The 16,193-nt window shown below is 44.2% G+C and overlaps 1 protein-coding gene across 1 annotated transcript; it reads right to left on the minus strand.

Annotated features, from left to right (window-relative positions):
* Positions 1 to 361: 361 nt before the first annotated feature.
* On the minus strand, positions 362 to 15,731 carry arhgap25 (Rho GTPase activating protein 25). The gene is made up of 11 exons (XM_079345831.1): positions 15,128 to 15,731; positions 10,914 to 11,116; positions 9,888 to 9,975; positions 8,773 to 8,886; positions 7,882 to 8,086; positions 6,817 to 6,949; positions 5,597 to 5,670; positions 4,598 to 4,719; positions 3,818 to 3,972; positions 1,470 to 2,014; positions 362 to 989 (listed from the first exon to the last, which is right to left on the minus strand). Exons 1-11 carry the CDS (start codon positions 15,189 to 15,191, stop codon positions 788 to 790), a joined length of 1,905 nt encoding a protein of 634 aa, XP_079201957.1. The 5' UTR covers positions 15,192 to 15,731; the 3' UTR covers positions 362 to 787.
* Positions 15,732 to 16,193: the final 462 nt, after the last annotated feature.

The raw sequence follows: 16,193 nt of genomic DNA on the forward strand, positions 1-16,193 counted from the left end.
CGGATGAAGTCGATGTTTGTTCAACGGGCGGCTGTGGCTCAGTTGGGAGAGTCGTCGTCTCTCAGTCAGAGGGTTGGGGGTTTGATTCCCAGCTCCTATGGCCACATGATATGTGGTAAAGAAACTTAACCCCAAGTTGCTTCTGCTGCTTTGTCAGCAGCATCTAAGTATGAATGGATTATTTACTTATGATGGACTCTTTACACAGCAGCCTCGACCATCAGTGTGTAAATGTGTGTATAAGAGCTTTGAGAAGTCAGAAGACTAGAAAATAAATATTCATGCTCAAGTGCATTTAACATTTACAGTGAACATGTAACATAACGTTTGTATTTGATTCCAGAAAAACCCAATTCTGCAGTTTATTCATTAATCATTCAACTTTAATATCAAACACATTTTATTTACTGACCCCTGATCAATCGATCGGCATCAATCGAAGCAGGAGTTTGGTTAAGAACATTTTTTTACATTTGTATATAACTTATCTGTCACACATGGAGGGCCTAATTCCTGCAGGACTTGAACCACATCAAGACATCTCATATATGAAGGGACACGAATCCTTCAGGAGGGAGGAGCTAAATGTTTCAAGTCTTTAGCTAGCATACTGATAAAGAAGCCGCTTGTTGTTTATGTTGAGGACCAAACAGAACTCAAATGGAAACAATCCAGTTCCCCAGTGAGCGTGAATACCACGGACCCCATAACCAGCCTATGAGAAATAAGCTCTGTTAATTTGAAAGAACTCATAAATCTATACATCTAGTGACGGTGAGCCTGACTGTTAGGTGGGGGGTTGTGGCTCTCTGGAGAGGAACTGCTGAACGTCTCTTTGTAGTTCCTCGTTGCGTCTCTGGGCCTCGTCCCGGCTGCGCTCAGCATTTCTCAGGCAGATCTCCAGAGCGGCCACATGGCGGCGATCTGCCTCCAGAGCAGACTGAAGCTCTGCTATTGTGGCCTTCAGCTCCTTGTTCTCATGCTGCAGACTGCGAGAGACAATGACAGACACAGACGGTTCAGATCAATGGGAAGAACTTCTGGAATCAATGCCCCATAGGGTTCGTTATTGCAAAAGCAAATGAATCCGCTCCAGATGTCAGGACACAGTCCAACCATGACTGTTCAGCCAGCGGAGTGAGATTGCTTCATCTGTTTTTAATATAAATGAACTTGTTTCCTGCTATTAAATGTCATTTCTTTGGTTCTTGTCCAAATGTTCTGCTACTCCTGAGAAACGATTACTTCAGTCTCACTGACAAAACGCAACATTTGGAAGAAGAAAATTTACCATGCAATGTTAGCAAGTAAGTGAAATAAGTCTGATAGATGGACGGACAGACCAGCAAATAAAGAAAGAAGGATAGATGGAAGAAGGGATGATGGGAAGAAAAATGAAGGATTCGATGGATTGATGAAAACAGACGGATTGACAGACAGACGGGTAGATTCAGCAGGAGTAAGCTTACCTGTCTACGAGCTGCTGGCTGCCTTTCTTCTCCTCAGAGCCGCTGTTAACCTGCTGAACTGGACCGCTCTCTGTCAGGTTCCCTAAGCTCTTCTGGTGAGACAGCACAGGCGTGGGCCAGGAGTCACTGTCAGGTTTTGAAGAGGCCGCAGAAGAAGAACCCGTGTTGTCACTCCCTCGTCTGGCTGTTAGTCTATCCTCTCCTTCCTTCTTGCAAAACTTAGGACTCCCAAACAATGAACCCGAGCTGCGGAGGTCCAGCATCTTAAAAATGTCCTCAGATAATGTCCCGCTTTTCTCCTCTACGCTCTCCTGGATACGACTCCACCGGTTGAGGGCATCGGCCTTGGCTGCCATCCCGGTGAGTGGACAGTTGAAGGTGGGGAGGGTCTGGGTGCGTTTACGGGGACTTGCAGACAAGTTCTCTGTGGAGGGAGAGAGCGGCTCTGCGGCTGAGTTTTGGGGGTGGCAATTTCCTCTGCGAGGTCCTGGACTGTCATTGTCTTCCTCTTCTTCTGGAGACTCGGAGAGAGACGCATCGCCCATCTGAGACAAACATAACTGAAGGTTAATTATTTACCAAGTCACTAATAATGGGATATAAGACTTGGATTGTATTTCCATTAGAATTCTCTATAAAGCAAAATAAAGAAAGCAAAGCACGAGTTAGCTTAAATGCTCGTGCTACGAGGTATAACTGAAGGTAAGCTGAGTGTTTATTTGAAAAGGCCACTCGACATAAATCCATCTTGCAACCTTACAATATGTCGCTTTTACACCTTAAAATAATACTGCACGTTCCAAAGTCGATCTAAAAGCTCAAAATCTTCCAACAGGGATAAGAACGCCTCTCTCGACAGAGCCGTCCGATTTACTGCACTAACTTTGGCAGCAGGTCGAGGTCATCTCATGAGATGTGCTAACGGCTTTGCGGCACCAGTTGACCCGTCTCGGTTCTGTTTGATACAACGGAGGACGGATAAAGCTTAGACGAGTGTACTTCCCTGCAGATATTATTCACAACAGATTGAGATGTAGCGTCAGCTTGAATCGTTATCTGTGTCACTGTTGTCTCAAGTCGAGTTGTTATGTCTCTCGTGTGACACAAAAACATGATTAAATCTTTTTTACAACGAAAACTCGTCTCTTTCTTCGTCGATCTTCAAGTCAGCTTTTAAGTTTGGGACCTTACAGAACTATCTCAACTGGCATTTAAAAAAGACCCTCTCCAATGTAGACATTTAGCCACTGCCTGTAGTCGTCATGGTAACAGCTCAATATGCACATACCTCACCTGCTAACAGTTTGCTAGCAACAGGCTATAGATGCCAGCAGAGTGAGATTTGATCAAAATCTGGAAACATTTCTGAACCGGGTCGGTCAACATTGTGGCCCCTTTGTTTGCATGTTGTCTAAGAAGATGAGGCTTCACAGCTATGTGTCTTAGAACAGTGCAGTTGCACACGGAGACCTTTGGTGGGCGCCAATGCACACCAAACCAAATTCTAAAACAGCATTAGATTTAAAGGTGGGCAGATTATGCAGCATTTGTAAAGAGCTGAGCTGCCTGTTCTTCTTTTTCCAGTCTTTATTCTAAACACCATATTTTGAAAAAACACTCACATGAGTGTTACCAGTCAGTCACTAACGAAGTTAAGTATATTTCATTTTCAACACATCTGTCTTTAAAGGTCACATATTCTGCAAAATCCTCTTCTCTATGTCTCTCTAACTCTAATATCTGTCTCTAGTCCGTCTACAAACCCCCCAAAGTCCATCCTCTCCGTCTTCTGCCTGCTCCACTTTTCAGAACATGTGTGCTCAAACAGGCCGTTTGGAGATGTTCCCTTCATGACATCACAAAGGGCAGTAGCAGAGTCTGCCTTCTCACCGTAAACAATAGGACATGGAGCTAAAAAGCCTGAGACCCTTCCAGAGAGGGGGCGTGGTCAGACACAGCTCATTTACATATTTAAAGCTACAGACACAGAAACAGCCTGTTCTGATCAGGGCTGAAATAGAGGAGTTTATAGACATGATCAAATACAGGATCAGAGTGGATTTACAACAACACACACGTGTTTCCAATAATTCTGTGAGTTATTCAAACTAGCTCAAAAGGAGTACAACATGTTACCTTTATCGTTGAGAAATCCTAGCAGCTATAAAACCAAATGTGACTTCCTGACTGTTAGATTTGGACTGTGGATTCAACAGCTGATTAAATCTATCATGTTTGCCATTCAGCCAAGTTTCATTGAATATGTTACGTCTTGTCCTGCAGAGCAGAGAGCTGGCTTCCAAACAGAGATCATTGAAAACATGAACAAGGCTCCAAGCTGCTCGTACCTCTGCGGACTCCCAGCCCACGAAGCTGCGGGGAGTATTTTTTTGGCTCTCAGCCTTCTTTGAGGGAGGGGAGGGAAGCACGTCTTTAGAGAGAGGAAACAGCGTCTCATGCTGTCTGATCATCACTGTCATCAGCTTCTGGATCTGGGGAGTTGCTGCGAAGAACAACAAACAAAGATTTAAAGATTAAGATCAACACGTGAATCCTAGATTCACCTTCTGCAGTCGAATGAAGACTTTATGATGCACAATGTTATTTTCTTCATTGAGATTCATTTACAAAACTTCTTAATTAGTCACGTTTATAGTACTGAGGAAGTTGCTCAGTTTCTTTTTAAACAGATTATTTCCGGTCTTTATGTGAATGGTGGAGCTAGAGGGATGGAGAGAGAGTGGGGGTGACGCGGGAAAGGGAAAGCTGCGGGTCGAACTCGAGCTGGACTGCCCACTCGGAGGACTATCTCATCCGCACATGGATCGTGACATCCCCGTGAGGCCATCTGAGTTACAGGCGTTCCTCAATGAGACATGCCTTCTTAACTTGTAAGGGCTCTTTTGTCACGGCTCTTTGAATTTCACTGACATTAGTCTGAGAAAAGAGAAGTTGTTTTCATGTTTTGGAGCATTGCACCACATCATTGCTTCATCAAATAACAACAGCATAAACACACCTTGTTTGGATTCCAGACACTTGGTAATACAGTTGTTTATAAAGGTCGGGGCAGAGACAAAAGGTTGTGTGACAGAATATCGTCACAGATGAGAACACGGCCCCCTTACCCTTCATCACTGTGATGGGGTCTTCGATCTGGGGCTTCAGCAGGTTGATCCCCATCACTGTGGCGAGGTTCTCCACATTCATCTTATTCACATTGGAGTGTCGCTGCACCTCAAACAAAAACCTGCAGAAAAGGACCAGGACCAGGACCAGGATCAAGTAGCGTAGTCCAGCACAGCAATAAGACAGTAACAGTGGTGTAATTAAAAAGGTAATACTGATACCCAGCATGTTACCAAACTTTAGTTTTACATCTTCAAATAAGTTTCCTTATACACTTTGGATTTCTGTTCATTGTTACCCTGTTAGGCCCAATATCAGTGAAATATTACCCAGACAAACACAACCATTGCAGAGTTATCATTTTGGTAATTACATGTCATTACCATACACAGTAAATACTAATGGACAAAGCAGGCTGTCCCTGCAGGGGGCGCTGGAGTCCCATGGATGGCGGTCTCCGTGCTGGAAATGCTGTCTCAGGCTAACTTTGAGTCAAGCTAACGACAGGCTGAGAGCTGAGGCGGGTTTTAAGCCTCCTGACAAACTGTTACACGGCGCCCACCTGTCAATCAGCTCAGCTACACGCCTTATTGTGAATAACTCTGATCCTTCACCCTGATCCAATCAAAACTGATGAGTCATGAAAACATCCCCCCCCCCTGTACAGTGTGTGTGGATGGAGACATGAGCTAATCACACCTTTTTTTAACCAGGCTGTAAACATGTTAATATCTGCTGTAAAAACAGGCTTTTTGAATGGGTGTGTATGTGACTTCCTGTGCCAGCCTCTAGTGGACATTCGAGGAACTGCAGGATTTTGTCATATTATTACCACACTATTAGCCTCTTTTTTCATGCTTGGATAGAGAAGAATTTGTCTGGTGTTTTGAATTAATCTGATGAGATCCTTTAGATTGGAAAGTGTCTGGCTTAATTCTGTGTCCATAAACATGTAGGATTGTTTCATGATTAGGCTTCGTGCTGCAACCACAACTCACCTGCAGACATAACTAAGGAGGTTGTAGTTCATTCTGGGGAGGAGAGAGATTTGTTTCTCCAGCTCATCCCAGCCCTGAGAGGACACAAAAGCAAGAGCTCAATGGACACACACTTTTCAAACATCACCCAGTGTTCATTTACTCAACAGCAAGAGTTCATTATCGTCTTCTTTGGAGCTCTACTTTTCCTTTTTATAGACTTTATTCAAGCCTGATCTCCATTTATAAATTCTCTATCAACTTTGGAGGTCTGGATTTTCAGCCCAGGAACTGCTAAGGTTTTAGTTTGTAGGCGATTTGGAGTCCGAGCTGTACGGGCCAATCACATATCAGCAGGCTAAGGTGTGTGCAGGAGAAACAGCGAAAAACAAGTGTCATGTGATCCACGCTCATGAGATACCAGCTCCAATCCACAGTTGATTTATAAGTCTTTTTAAATACATCTCTGCATAAAATTGCAGCCAACAATCTAGAGTTTGGACATTTTATCCTCAAACACAAATCTTCTTCATGCTGCCAAAACCAATCAGCTTTCAGATTTACTGACTACCTAAAACGCACCATTAGATGATCAAACCGACCTCAATCCAACAAACAAAGATTTTAACCAGACAAAGAGCTGCTGTACTTCCAATATTTAAAGTCGAAACTCCACAGACCAACGGGCTCTTCTCCGGGAGGTTAAGGACCAAGAAATAACAAGCGTGGTTACGTCTGCAATGTAGACGGGGAAAGGAAGTCATGCCTGGAAGACCTTTTTTTTTTTTTTACTTTCTTTCGTGGGGTTGACAGGCAGCAGAGGGCAGAGGTCAGATTCAAACCCATGGCTGCTGAGATGAGGACCTTTGCCTCTGTACATAAGACGCACAGCTTAACCACTAGGCTATCCGTCGCCCCACTTGAAAGTCATCTGACACAAACCACTGGAGGTACAGAGACATTATCATCTATTCCCAGAGGCATAAATCCTCCATCAGACCCTGATAGACGATGATGCCTTTGATTGATTGGTTGTGTCTGAAATGTTTGAGAGAGCAAACATATTTTTAGGGATAATTTAATTTACCAACTTCTGAATAAACTTATCCAGTAAGTGTGAATTCATTACTAATTACAACATTACTAATTCATTACTAATATGGGATCTTAGTCAAGCCTGAGATCTTTGGGGTCCCCCCTTCAGGTTCTACGGTTCAGTCACATTGTAGTGTTCAGTGTACCTGCGTGTTGGGGGAATCCAGCAGCATGGTGCAGTCCAGGAAGTCTTGGTACTGAGTCCAGGGCACAACCGGCTCAGGAAGCTCGCGCAGGTAGAGTTTGAGAAGTGACGCCACAGTGTGGACATCCGTGTCACTGCAGGTAACGGACACATGAACATCAGTGCCTTAATCACTAACAATTCAAAGCTCTTTTACCCTGCAGGTCACATCTACATATTCACACACTGATGGTAGAGGCTGCTGCAGAGTAAAGAGTCCATCAGTATTAACTCATCCATTCATACACGGCAGGCGAAGCAGAAGGAGCAACTTTGGGTTTAGTGTATTGCCCGAGGACACATCGGACATGTGGCTGCAGGAGCTGGGGATCAAACCCTCGACCTTCTGGTTGGAAGAGGACTGACTCTAAGTGCTCATGAAAGTATAAGACAGGTTTGTATTATGTGCTTACTGAATGCCACCCATAAATCTCAATAAGTTCTTGTTTTTTTTTCTTGATAAGATCCGTGTCCACATTTCACAGGATTTATTTCAAACATTCACATCATATAGGCTGAAAAATGTATTTGAGCCAACATACAGTTTGCCAAATACTGTCTAAAATGACATTTGAAGTCACCTTTTCTGAGTGCCCCTCTGCTCACTCGCCTTAAGAACATGTTGGGTGAAATGTGTTTGAATCAACAATGCTCTGTCAGAGGAGCTGCCGTTGAGTAACAGGCTTCCTCCTGTGTGCCTGCCTAAACAGGAACAGGATGTGGTTTCGCCTACAGCTCTATCAGTCGTTCTGCATCTCTCTCATCTCTCCTTAGTTTCTTAGTAAAAACGATGATGCAGTTGATTGATTGAGGTCAGTTTTCTTATACTTAAAAAGTCACAAAGGTTTGCTCAGCCGATGCAACAAATAAACCATTAAATACTCACGATTCTTATTGTTTCGGTGTATTTCAAGAACCAGACAGGAAGAAGCTAATTTACATTTTATGCCACATTCGTTGTGCCATGTGACTTCGGCTCGCTGGTTTCTGTCTGTACACACAGGTGAGAATAAGTGTGAGGTATTACCTGGGGAAGGAGGGTCTCTCTCCTGCATCGAAGGCATCTCTGAACTGTTTGACAGCGTTGTCCTGACCCGGGAGGCGGAAGATGCCCTCTTCATCCAGCCCGTGCTCTTTGATGAACTCCACGCACTTCTGCACCAGGATCGGCACCATGTGAGGCCCGAAGCGCTGCTCGTATGTCACCGTGTCCGTGAGCCCCTTTCCAAACACTGCAGCGAGACAGACGGGTAAATCGTGATTTGGTTTGCATCAAGGTGATCTTCTTTAACCGGGCAGTTTTTAATCTCAGTGTCTAAGTGCTCTCGTTCTAACTCTCATTAAAGGTTGCATATTAAAGTCCTCTTCTCCATGTTCCTCTAATGCTAACATGTGTCTCCAGTCTGTCTACAAACCCCCCAAATGACGAGAAAAGTCCATCCTCTCCATTTTCACCTACTCTACTTTTCAGTAAATGTGTGCTCAAACAGGTTGTTTGGAGATTTTCCCTTCATGACATCACAAAGGGCAGTAGCCCCTCCCCCAGGTGGGTGACACTCCCACAGCTAGGTGTTTGTTCTGCCCTCTGAGTCTGCCTTCTCACCGTAAACAATAGGACATGGAGCCAGAAAGCAGCGAGTACAGCCGAGCCCTTCCAGAGAGGGGGCGTGGTCAGACACAGCTCATTTGCATATTTAAAGCTACAGGCACAGAAACAGCCTGTTCTGAGCAGGGCTGAAATAGAGGAGTTTATAGACATGATCAAACAACACACTTCACACACATGTGGAAGAAGAGCAAGGATGAGAATAAGTGGCCTTTAAGAAACCAAATAAATATATTTACCTAAATGTTAACTTGTTCATAAATGTTTTTAACAATTCAAACATTTTCTTTAAAATATATGATTTCACTGAACCTCCACTTGTGGGGACTCCTATGACCCTGCGCAGGGTGCGGACCCACTCCTCCATGTCGCTCTGGGAGTTCGCCATGAACACATAAGGACATCGCTCCCTGTCTCCAGTTGGACCTGTGAAACGACAAGTATAATTTGGGCATTATTACATCTTCCTCATCTTGTACCCGGTAGGAAAGATTGGCCAGTGAGAAAATGTCACATCTGTGTAAAGATGTCAAAGATCGTGATATCAGTCGTTTTCTGACTTCAAGTTAAGTGCTGTATCATCCATGCAGATCACAGAGAGGGAACATGAAACGATGACCTGAGAGGACCTTAAACACATCTCACACGTCTGCCTTGATCTCAAACTCACACAGCTTGAGCTTGACCAATAAGAACAGGTTGGACTGACATAGACTGGGAATATGAATGTTGACGTCACCCGTGTGTTCCAGCAGGGGGCGCTGGAGTCCCATCGATGGCGGTCTACATGCTGGAAATGCTGTCTCATGTCAGCTACACGCCTTATTGTGAATAATTAGAGTCACTCATAAAATCATGACCCTGTGTGCCCATGAGGAAAGAAGTCAATCTGACCGACTTCCTGTGCTTCTGCAGCAAGCCTCTAGTGGACACTCGAGGAACTGCAGGATTTTGAACATCTGCTTTGGCTTCCTTTTTCAACACTGGAGTTTACTGCTTGACTTCTGACCATTTATATCCAGCAGGTCCTGAGGGGAGCTAAGGCTTTAGTGGTCTTCTCAAATTAAGTTTTGACCATCGTCATCGTTCTGAGCTCATGTGAGGAAAGCAAGACTCCAAATCTCATTTGTTCCTATATCAAATACACGTAATATCTCAAATATCAATTAGCTCTAAGCTTAGCTCTTTTAGCACATTAATTGCACATTTGTTCACCTCCACATGCACTTTAGATAAAGTGGGGTCTTGTGTCTGATTTTACAGAGATGTTTCATATTGTATTGTGCAGCCTGATGTCCATCTGTCGTCCTTGAATGTGTTGTCTCTTCTGTGTGCTGCTGCTCCAAAACAAACTTCCCCCAATGGGTTAATAAAGAATCTGACTCTGAGTCAGTCGTACCCGTTTAGAGGGTCGATCACATGCTTACGTGGTATGATCTCGAAGAGGTACTTCCCAGGTTCATCGGAGTTCGAAGGGAGTTCGTTAACTTTACTGAAGCGCAGCTGGATGACACCCTGAGGACCAAAGAAATCAGAAATACACAGATTAGTTTAGTATCATAACCACAAGTCGGTTGTGTTGAACGTGTTGGACTTTAGCGGGTGTAAAACATTTCCCTGTGTTGTCCTAGCATCAGGCGTTAGCTCTGACCCTTCTCCTGAGAGTGCAGAGTTCACATTACAGCATGTACACTACGGTGCATTTCAAGGTTTACATTGTGCACGGCGTTCTTCCTCCTTCCATCTCACACTTTACATCTCTGTGCCATGACCACATGAACTCACCAGGAAGTGAGTGAGACCGAGCATAGAGAGAGTGGAACAACTACTTAGCAACCATGGTGACCTTTTCTCATTTAGTGTTGCACCAGAAATAGAAAATACAGTTTTAGCTTGTTCCATTTCGACGTTCAGCACATCAGTTTAGTTTACAGATCTGACCCCAACCCCTGCACGGACGGTCTCATCTCATTTGAGGTTTTCTCTTCTCTTCACCTGTCACCCTAACACTCAGTCATTTCAGCCTTTAATGGAAAGCTGAACATCTGAGCACAGCCTAAACATCTTAAACTGACGCGTCACCAAACTGTTAGTGTGAAAACAAAGTCCTTATTAGAAAACAAAAACAGGATTTGGAAATAGAGACCTTCAGTGTGCAGGAGGTCATCGGGCATCTGTTGTTGTGTTTACAGGAAGCGTTCAGAGTTAGCCACTCAGCTTGAGTGTGTGTGGTGTCGATTGTAAGCGATGATGGTAAATTAGCTTAATAATAAATCATGCAATTGTCTGAATGATGTTTGTTAACGAGGGCCTGACCTGACATTTGTCACATGAGTATAAACAAGAATGGTATGATCTGAGTTTGTAAACATATGGATGTTTTTCACTGCCTGTAAATGACAAAGAAGAGCATTTAAATTGTGCTTGTAAGCTTTGGTGCATGAGTGTCTGACCTGGACTGTTGTCTCCTTGTCGTCTTTGTGGTAGGTCAGGGTGCTTCCTCTCAGCACAAAGTAACGCTGCTGCCAGTTCTTCACTAAAGACCTCTGCTGTTTCTTGAGCCAGCCCGCCTTCAGAGGCCTCTCCATGGACCTGGAGGAGCGTGGCGATCCCGCGCCAGGGCCTCCCTCTCCAGGTATCACACTCTTGGATCGTGCTTCAGAAACACCACACAAGACAGCAGTGGGTAAGTGTCATTAACACCAACAAACCTGCTGTGTCACAGGCAGAGCTGTGAAGGTTAGCCAAACATCAGCGCTGTGATCAACTGCAGCGCAGCACTTCCTCTTTCTGATGACTTTTCATCAGCCTATCAAAGTGGAGGAGCTGCTATTTTCTGCTCCAGGTTTCAGACTGAAAGGAAACTGTCGGTCTAAGCTGACCAGCTTCCTGTGAAAGGTTCATGAAAGCCGCTGTGATTGCTTCACATAAATTGTGTGTTCTGCATGAGAGTGACCGACGAACAAAAAGCTGAAAAGGTCACACATAAAGTTCTCTTTATTGAGATATTTCTGAAGAATGTCACCCACAAGTTGTCACGTCTTTGCCTGAGAGAGAGGCCGACATGCGAGGGTGTAACAGCAAGGAAACAGGTCTACGTGGCCCAGAGAAGGTGGACATAGGAACATGCAGGGTGGTAGGACTGCAGAGATGAGATTGATGAGATTTTACCCCATACGCTCAGTAGTTTGTAAATTCACCATGTCTTGTTAAGAAAGATGATTAGAGGAGAAGAGAAGAGGAAGGGCCGCACTGCGGTAAACAGGAAGCTGCCACATCATCACTGCAGGGCAAGTGACACTTTGAAGGTCTCCACCTAGAGGTTTGAAAGTCCTTTGGTCCCATTTTAATAGGGTCACCCTCCCCTTGATGAGTGGAAAGTTAAAATGCTGTTCAGGAACCCTGCGCCCACACACAGAGGCCGGTGTGACACCGCACCCTCAGCCCACAAACACACTGCTGCCTGAAACTGCTGTGAACTCAAGTATAAAACATGGACGTTGTCTCCTTAACATCACTGATGGGTTATTAAACAGCCCAATGATGTCTTTGGTCATAAGCCTAAATTCTACATGAGGAGCGCTCGGTTTATCTGCGCTCGTTACAGCAGCCTCTGGCAGTCCGGAGCCCTCCGCAGCAAAGACTCAAGACTTATTTTTGTGCCGGTGTAGGTACCAGATCGGCTCGGGGCCCTGCACCTGCTAGTGACGTCACACAAATTTATACTTCCCACGATCGCAGAGTGTTTGTGATTGGTTGAGCTTGCTGTTACCATGGTAACATTTCCCACCCCTCTGTGCGGTATGTTTGCAAACATTGACGCGAACAGAAAGTCTTGCTAGCAAGCTAGCTAGCTAGTTAGTTAGCTAACTCGAAATGCACTAAATAACCTCGTCATGCCGCTGTGAATGTAGTTTATATTTTCCATGAAACAAAATTCAAGATAGTACAACACTTTCATGAACGGTATACACACTTTAACAAGAAGAAAATAAGATATAATTTGCAAAGGATTGTGGAATGAGTAGTTCCTTGACTTCGGATGAAAATCATGTACACAGTGCTGTACCTGTGCCTTTAATTCAGTTTTTTAATGCTGTTTAAGTGCCAAATTAATTATAGTATAGTTGTAGTATACTGTAGCTTAAAGACCCACAAAAACTGTATGAACTCTCACAACATTTTTGTATGTCGTCACAAGCAGTCGCAGGACCCCGAGCACATCTGGTACTTAAACATGTCACATCAATTTAGCACAGAAAAGATCGAGCGGGACAGAAAATCAGTCACCGAAACAACATTAAAACATACGTTCTATTTTCAGAACACCACTTACATCGTATTATCTCACGAATTTGTGAGTAGGTCGGTAAAACTACCGGCTGTGGCGAAGGTACACAGAGCCGTAACGGAGCGGTGCGAAATGCACATGTATCTGGTGGAAGTTCTGGGTAGGAACTCACTACTGTAACGTCATTACTATTTGCAGAAGCTAGCATAAAATTAGATGTTTTCCATATTCAACTGTGGCGATACACTTACTGACATTGAAAAGCGTTTTTTACTCATTACTTTATGACAAAACACCAGATGAAGGTGTATTAACATCGATTCAGTGGACGAGGTTAAGCTAACGTTAGCACAGCAGCGTCCTGGGAAAAAGAACGTTGCACACACTAATCAAACACAGACAAGTGATCATTCAGCCTTGAGATTTCTGTCTCCTAAATACTGATATTATTTTCCTCTGCTCAAGTTCCTTTTTGGATTGGAGTAACTAGTAACTGTGTAGTTACTCATTTTAACATGCCCAACACTGCTCACCAAAGGAAATGTTTTCTCGATCGTACTTTTGATCGTTCTTGTCACACAAAGAGGAAGAGGTCTCATTTGTTTCTGTTCGAAACCAAAGACAGATTTTGATCTTTGTAATGCTTCAAGGAGGAGATAAATGCTGTTAGACGCTCTGCTGTCCCTGAGAGGGAATTCAAAACTCCACTTCTCCTCACGCTGACGTCAAAGATAAAACAAAACCATGACCGCCACTGAACACGGACAGGTGATGGGGAGCTGTAGACTTCATAGCAAGCAGCCCGCCTCTCATCTGAACTGTCTCCTTTTCTGCACGACTTTTCTCACTCTCGCTTTCCCTCGATTTCCTGTCCTGTCGCTCAAATAAAAGCACAAAGAGCCCATCGATACATCTTAAAAACAAGCAGAACATAAAGCTGCCTGCATTTCTACAGGTACTTTTCATTCTGGAGACTAAATGAGGCCTAGGATTCTGCTCTAGATTGATGTTGATGTCTTTGAATTGAGGCTCTGCTGAAGACTTAGGCGACATTCGAGGAAATGCGTTTTTTTAAACTTCTGCTTTGCCGTCATTTTTCAACACGGGACGTCCCTGCCTGGTTTCAAAATTAGAACTTTAAAATCTGCTCCTGCACAGATAGTTAATCATCTGTGCTTTCACACCAACGGTTGAAAAGAAATCAACCCAGTTTGTTTCCTTTCCTTTGAAGCAGCACCAGGATGCTTAGCTAGCTAGCCTGTAGCTTAGCTTAAGACTTGTAACGAATGGAAACAGCTGAACTGACTCTGTGATTTAAAAAGAAGACTTAAAGTGAAAATCTGTTCAATCCACCTTTTCACTGAGGCTGCAGCCTCGACATCATGCAGTCTGTGGTGCACACTTTACGTGCTCACACACACACACACACACACACACACACATACACACACACACACACACACAGCCACACTTGTGCATACACCCTTAGACATATGTGGGCATATCTGCAGAGACAGAGCTGTGCAGACTCTTGCATCAGTTTCCTGCTCAGACCCTGCACGACTCCGGCTCCTCCGAATAAAACCTGACACGGTCCACAACATGTGTCAAAGTGGAACAATCAGGAGGGGTCAGCTCCTGTCAGGCAGCTTAAAGCTTAAAGAAGAGGGCGGCAAATATTCAGTCTACATAAAGCAGAAGCCTTCCCTCCAAGGTGCTGAACTAAACCCACACCCCTGACTGTAAAGCGATGCACAATGTGAACAATAGCAGGACTGTTTAGTGAAGAATGAGTCAACTACATTTCATCTGTTGTAACTGTTGTGCTCTCTGAGGCTGAGAGGGAACGAGGCATGTTGATGCGATGATTTCAGCTCCATGCCAGCTGTGGAGAGCAGCACGGTGCCTCTGCAAGACATCATTTCTACAAGCACAGACTCAAGAGCTGCTCGACATCTTGTCAGTACCTTTTGAGTGAACTGAACAACTTTGTCAGCCTAGGTTTACATATTGAAAGTATCGGATTAGAGGACTGAGATTTGTTTTAAAAACAACTCTGGTAAACTTGACCACGTCGCAGCCACCGACGTGCCCTCAAACCAACACTGAGAAGAAGAGATGCAGAATGAAACAACTATAAATATCTGATTTACATCTCTAATTTAACATCCCTTAAACGCTTTAAACATCATATTAGACCACCGTTATTCTGACTTCGACTGGTAAATAAAACATTTTTTAAAGCTGGTTTAGCTTCCTGTGAAAAAAGGACTTGTAGTCGTTGAATACACGCCTTTTGACAACACATTTGACTTGAAGTGGCTTCAATGTGAAGAGAGTCTGCTGACAGTGAACGCAGCACGGCCACAGGCTTACCTATGCGAGCTGTCTCAGCCTTGAAGGTGCTGAAGTCCCAGTGGCGAGGTAGTTTTAGAGACATTGTCCTTCACTCACAACACAAGTCAACGTTTCATTTCACAAATACAACACCACAGAACACACACACACACACACACACACACACACACTGGTACACACTCAAACACACACAAAGTGGAGAGATATCGCAGATCACACTTCCTACTTCCTGTGTGTTAATCTGTCTTCTTCTTTTTTTCAGCCCTTCTGAGCACGTCCCCTCATGTTACCTTTACTTCCATGTTCATACTTGTTCTGATAACAGTTCTCTATAGAGGGCTGATTCACTGACAGTCTCCAGACCTGAGTGTACCAATGAGTAATGTTGAGAGAGAAACACCACGAGTGTATTCAGAGAGGAAATGGTTTTCACCTTGAGGGTTGACTTGTTCAGTGAGTGTCTCATTTCTCACTTCAGAGGTGGCACAACTCTGCAGAAGTCACAGGTCTGACGTGTTTCCAGGTCAAAGTCTGGAGGTGTATCTGCTGACCTGTGTATTCAGAGATTGCAATCTTTCCCCTCCCATGTCGAAAGAATTAAAACTCATATCATTCAGTCTGTAGATGGAGGGGGGGGGAAATAAATCAACAAAATATCTATTTCAAAATGGGGAAGGAGACAAAAAGGGAAGAAAGCAGGTCACACATCGACAAACACATGATTTCTTTTTCCATATCTTTAATTTTCTCTGAACCGAGGCGAAGCACATTTCAAAGAGTACGACGTTTCCCTGGACAAAAGTACAACTCAACACAAAGCATTGCACAGTTCAGGAAGAAGAATATACTGAAATCAGAATAAGCACAAAATAAAATGTCCACTAAAGAGGGGCAGCGAGGGGGGAGGGGAGCCTATAATATGTGGGGACAGACGTGTCTCCCATACATTCCTTACAGAGGGACCTGGCTGGGCAGTGTAGTGGCACTGTTTTGATTCAAAATGGCACAGGTGCGTCTCGGCCTCGGCGCGCCGTGAAACCAAAAAAAGACAATCAGGCTTCTTGAAAGTGGTCGATTATCCCTC

This window comes from Symphodus melops, assembly GCF_947650265.1.
Source record: "Symphodus melops genome assembly, chromosome: 1".
Taxonomy (NCBI): Eukaryota; Metazoa; Chordata; class Actinopteri; order Labriformes; family Labridae; genus Symphodus; species Symphodus melops.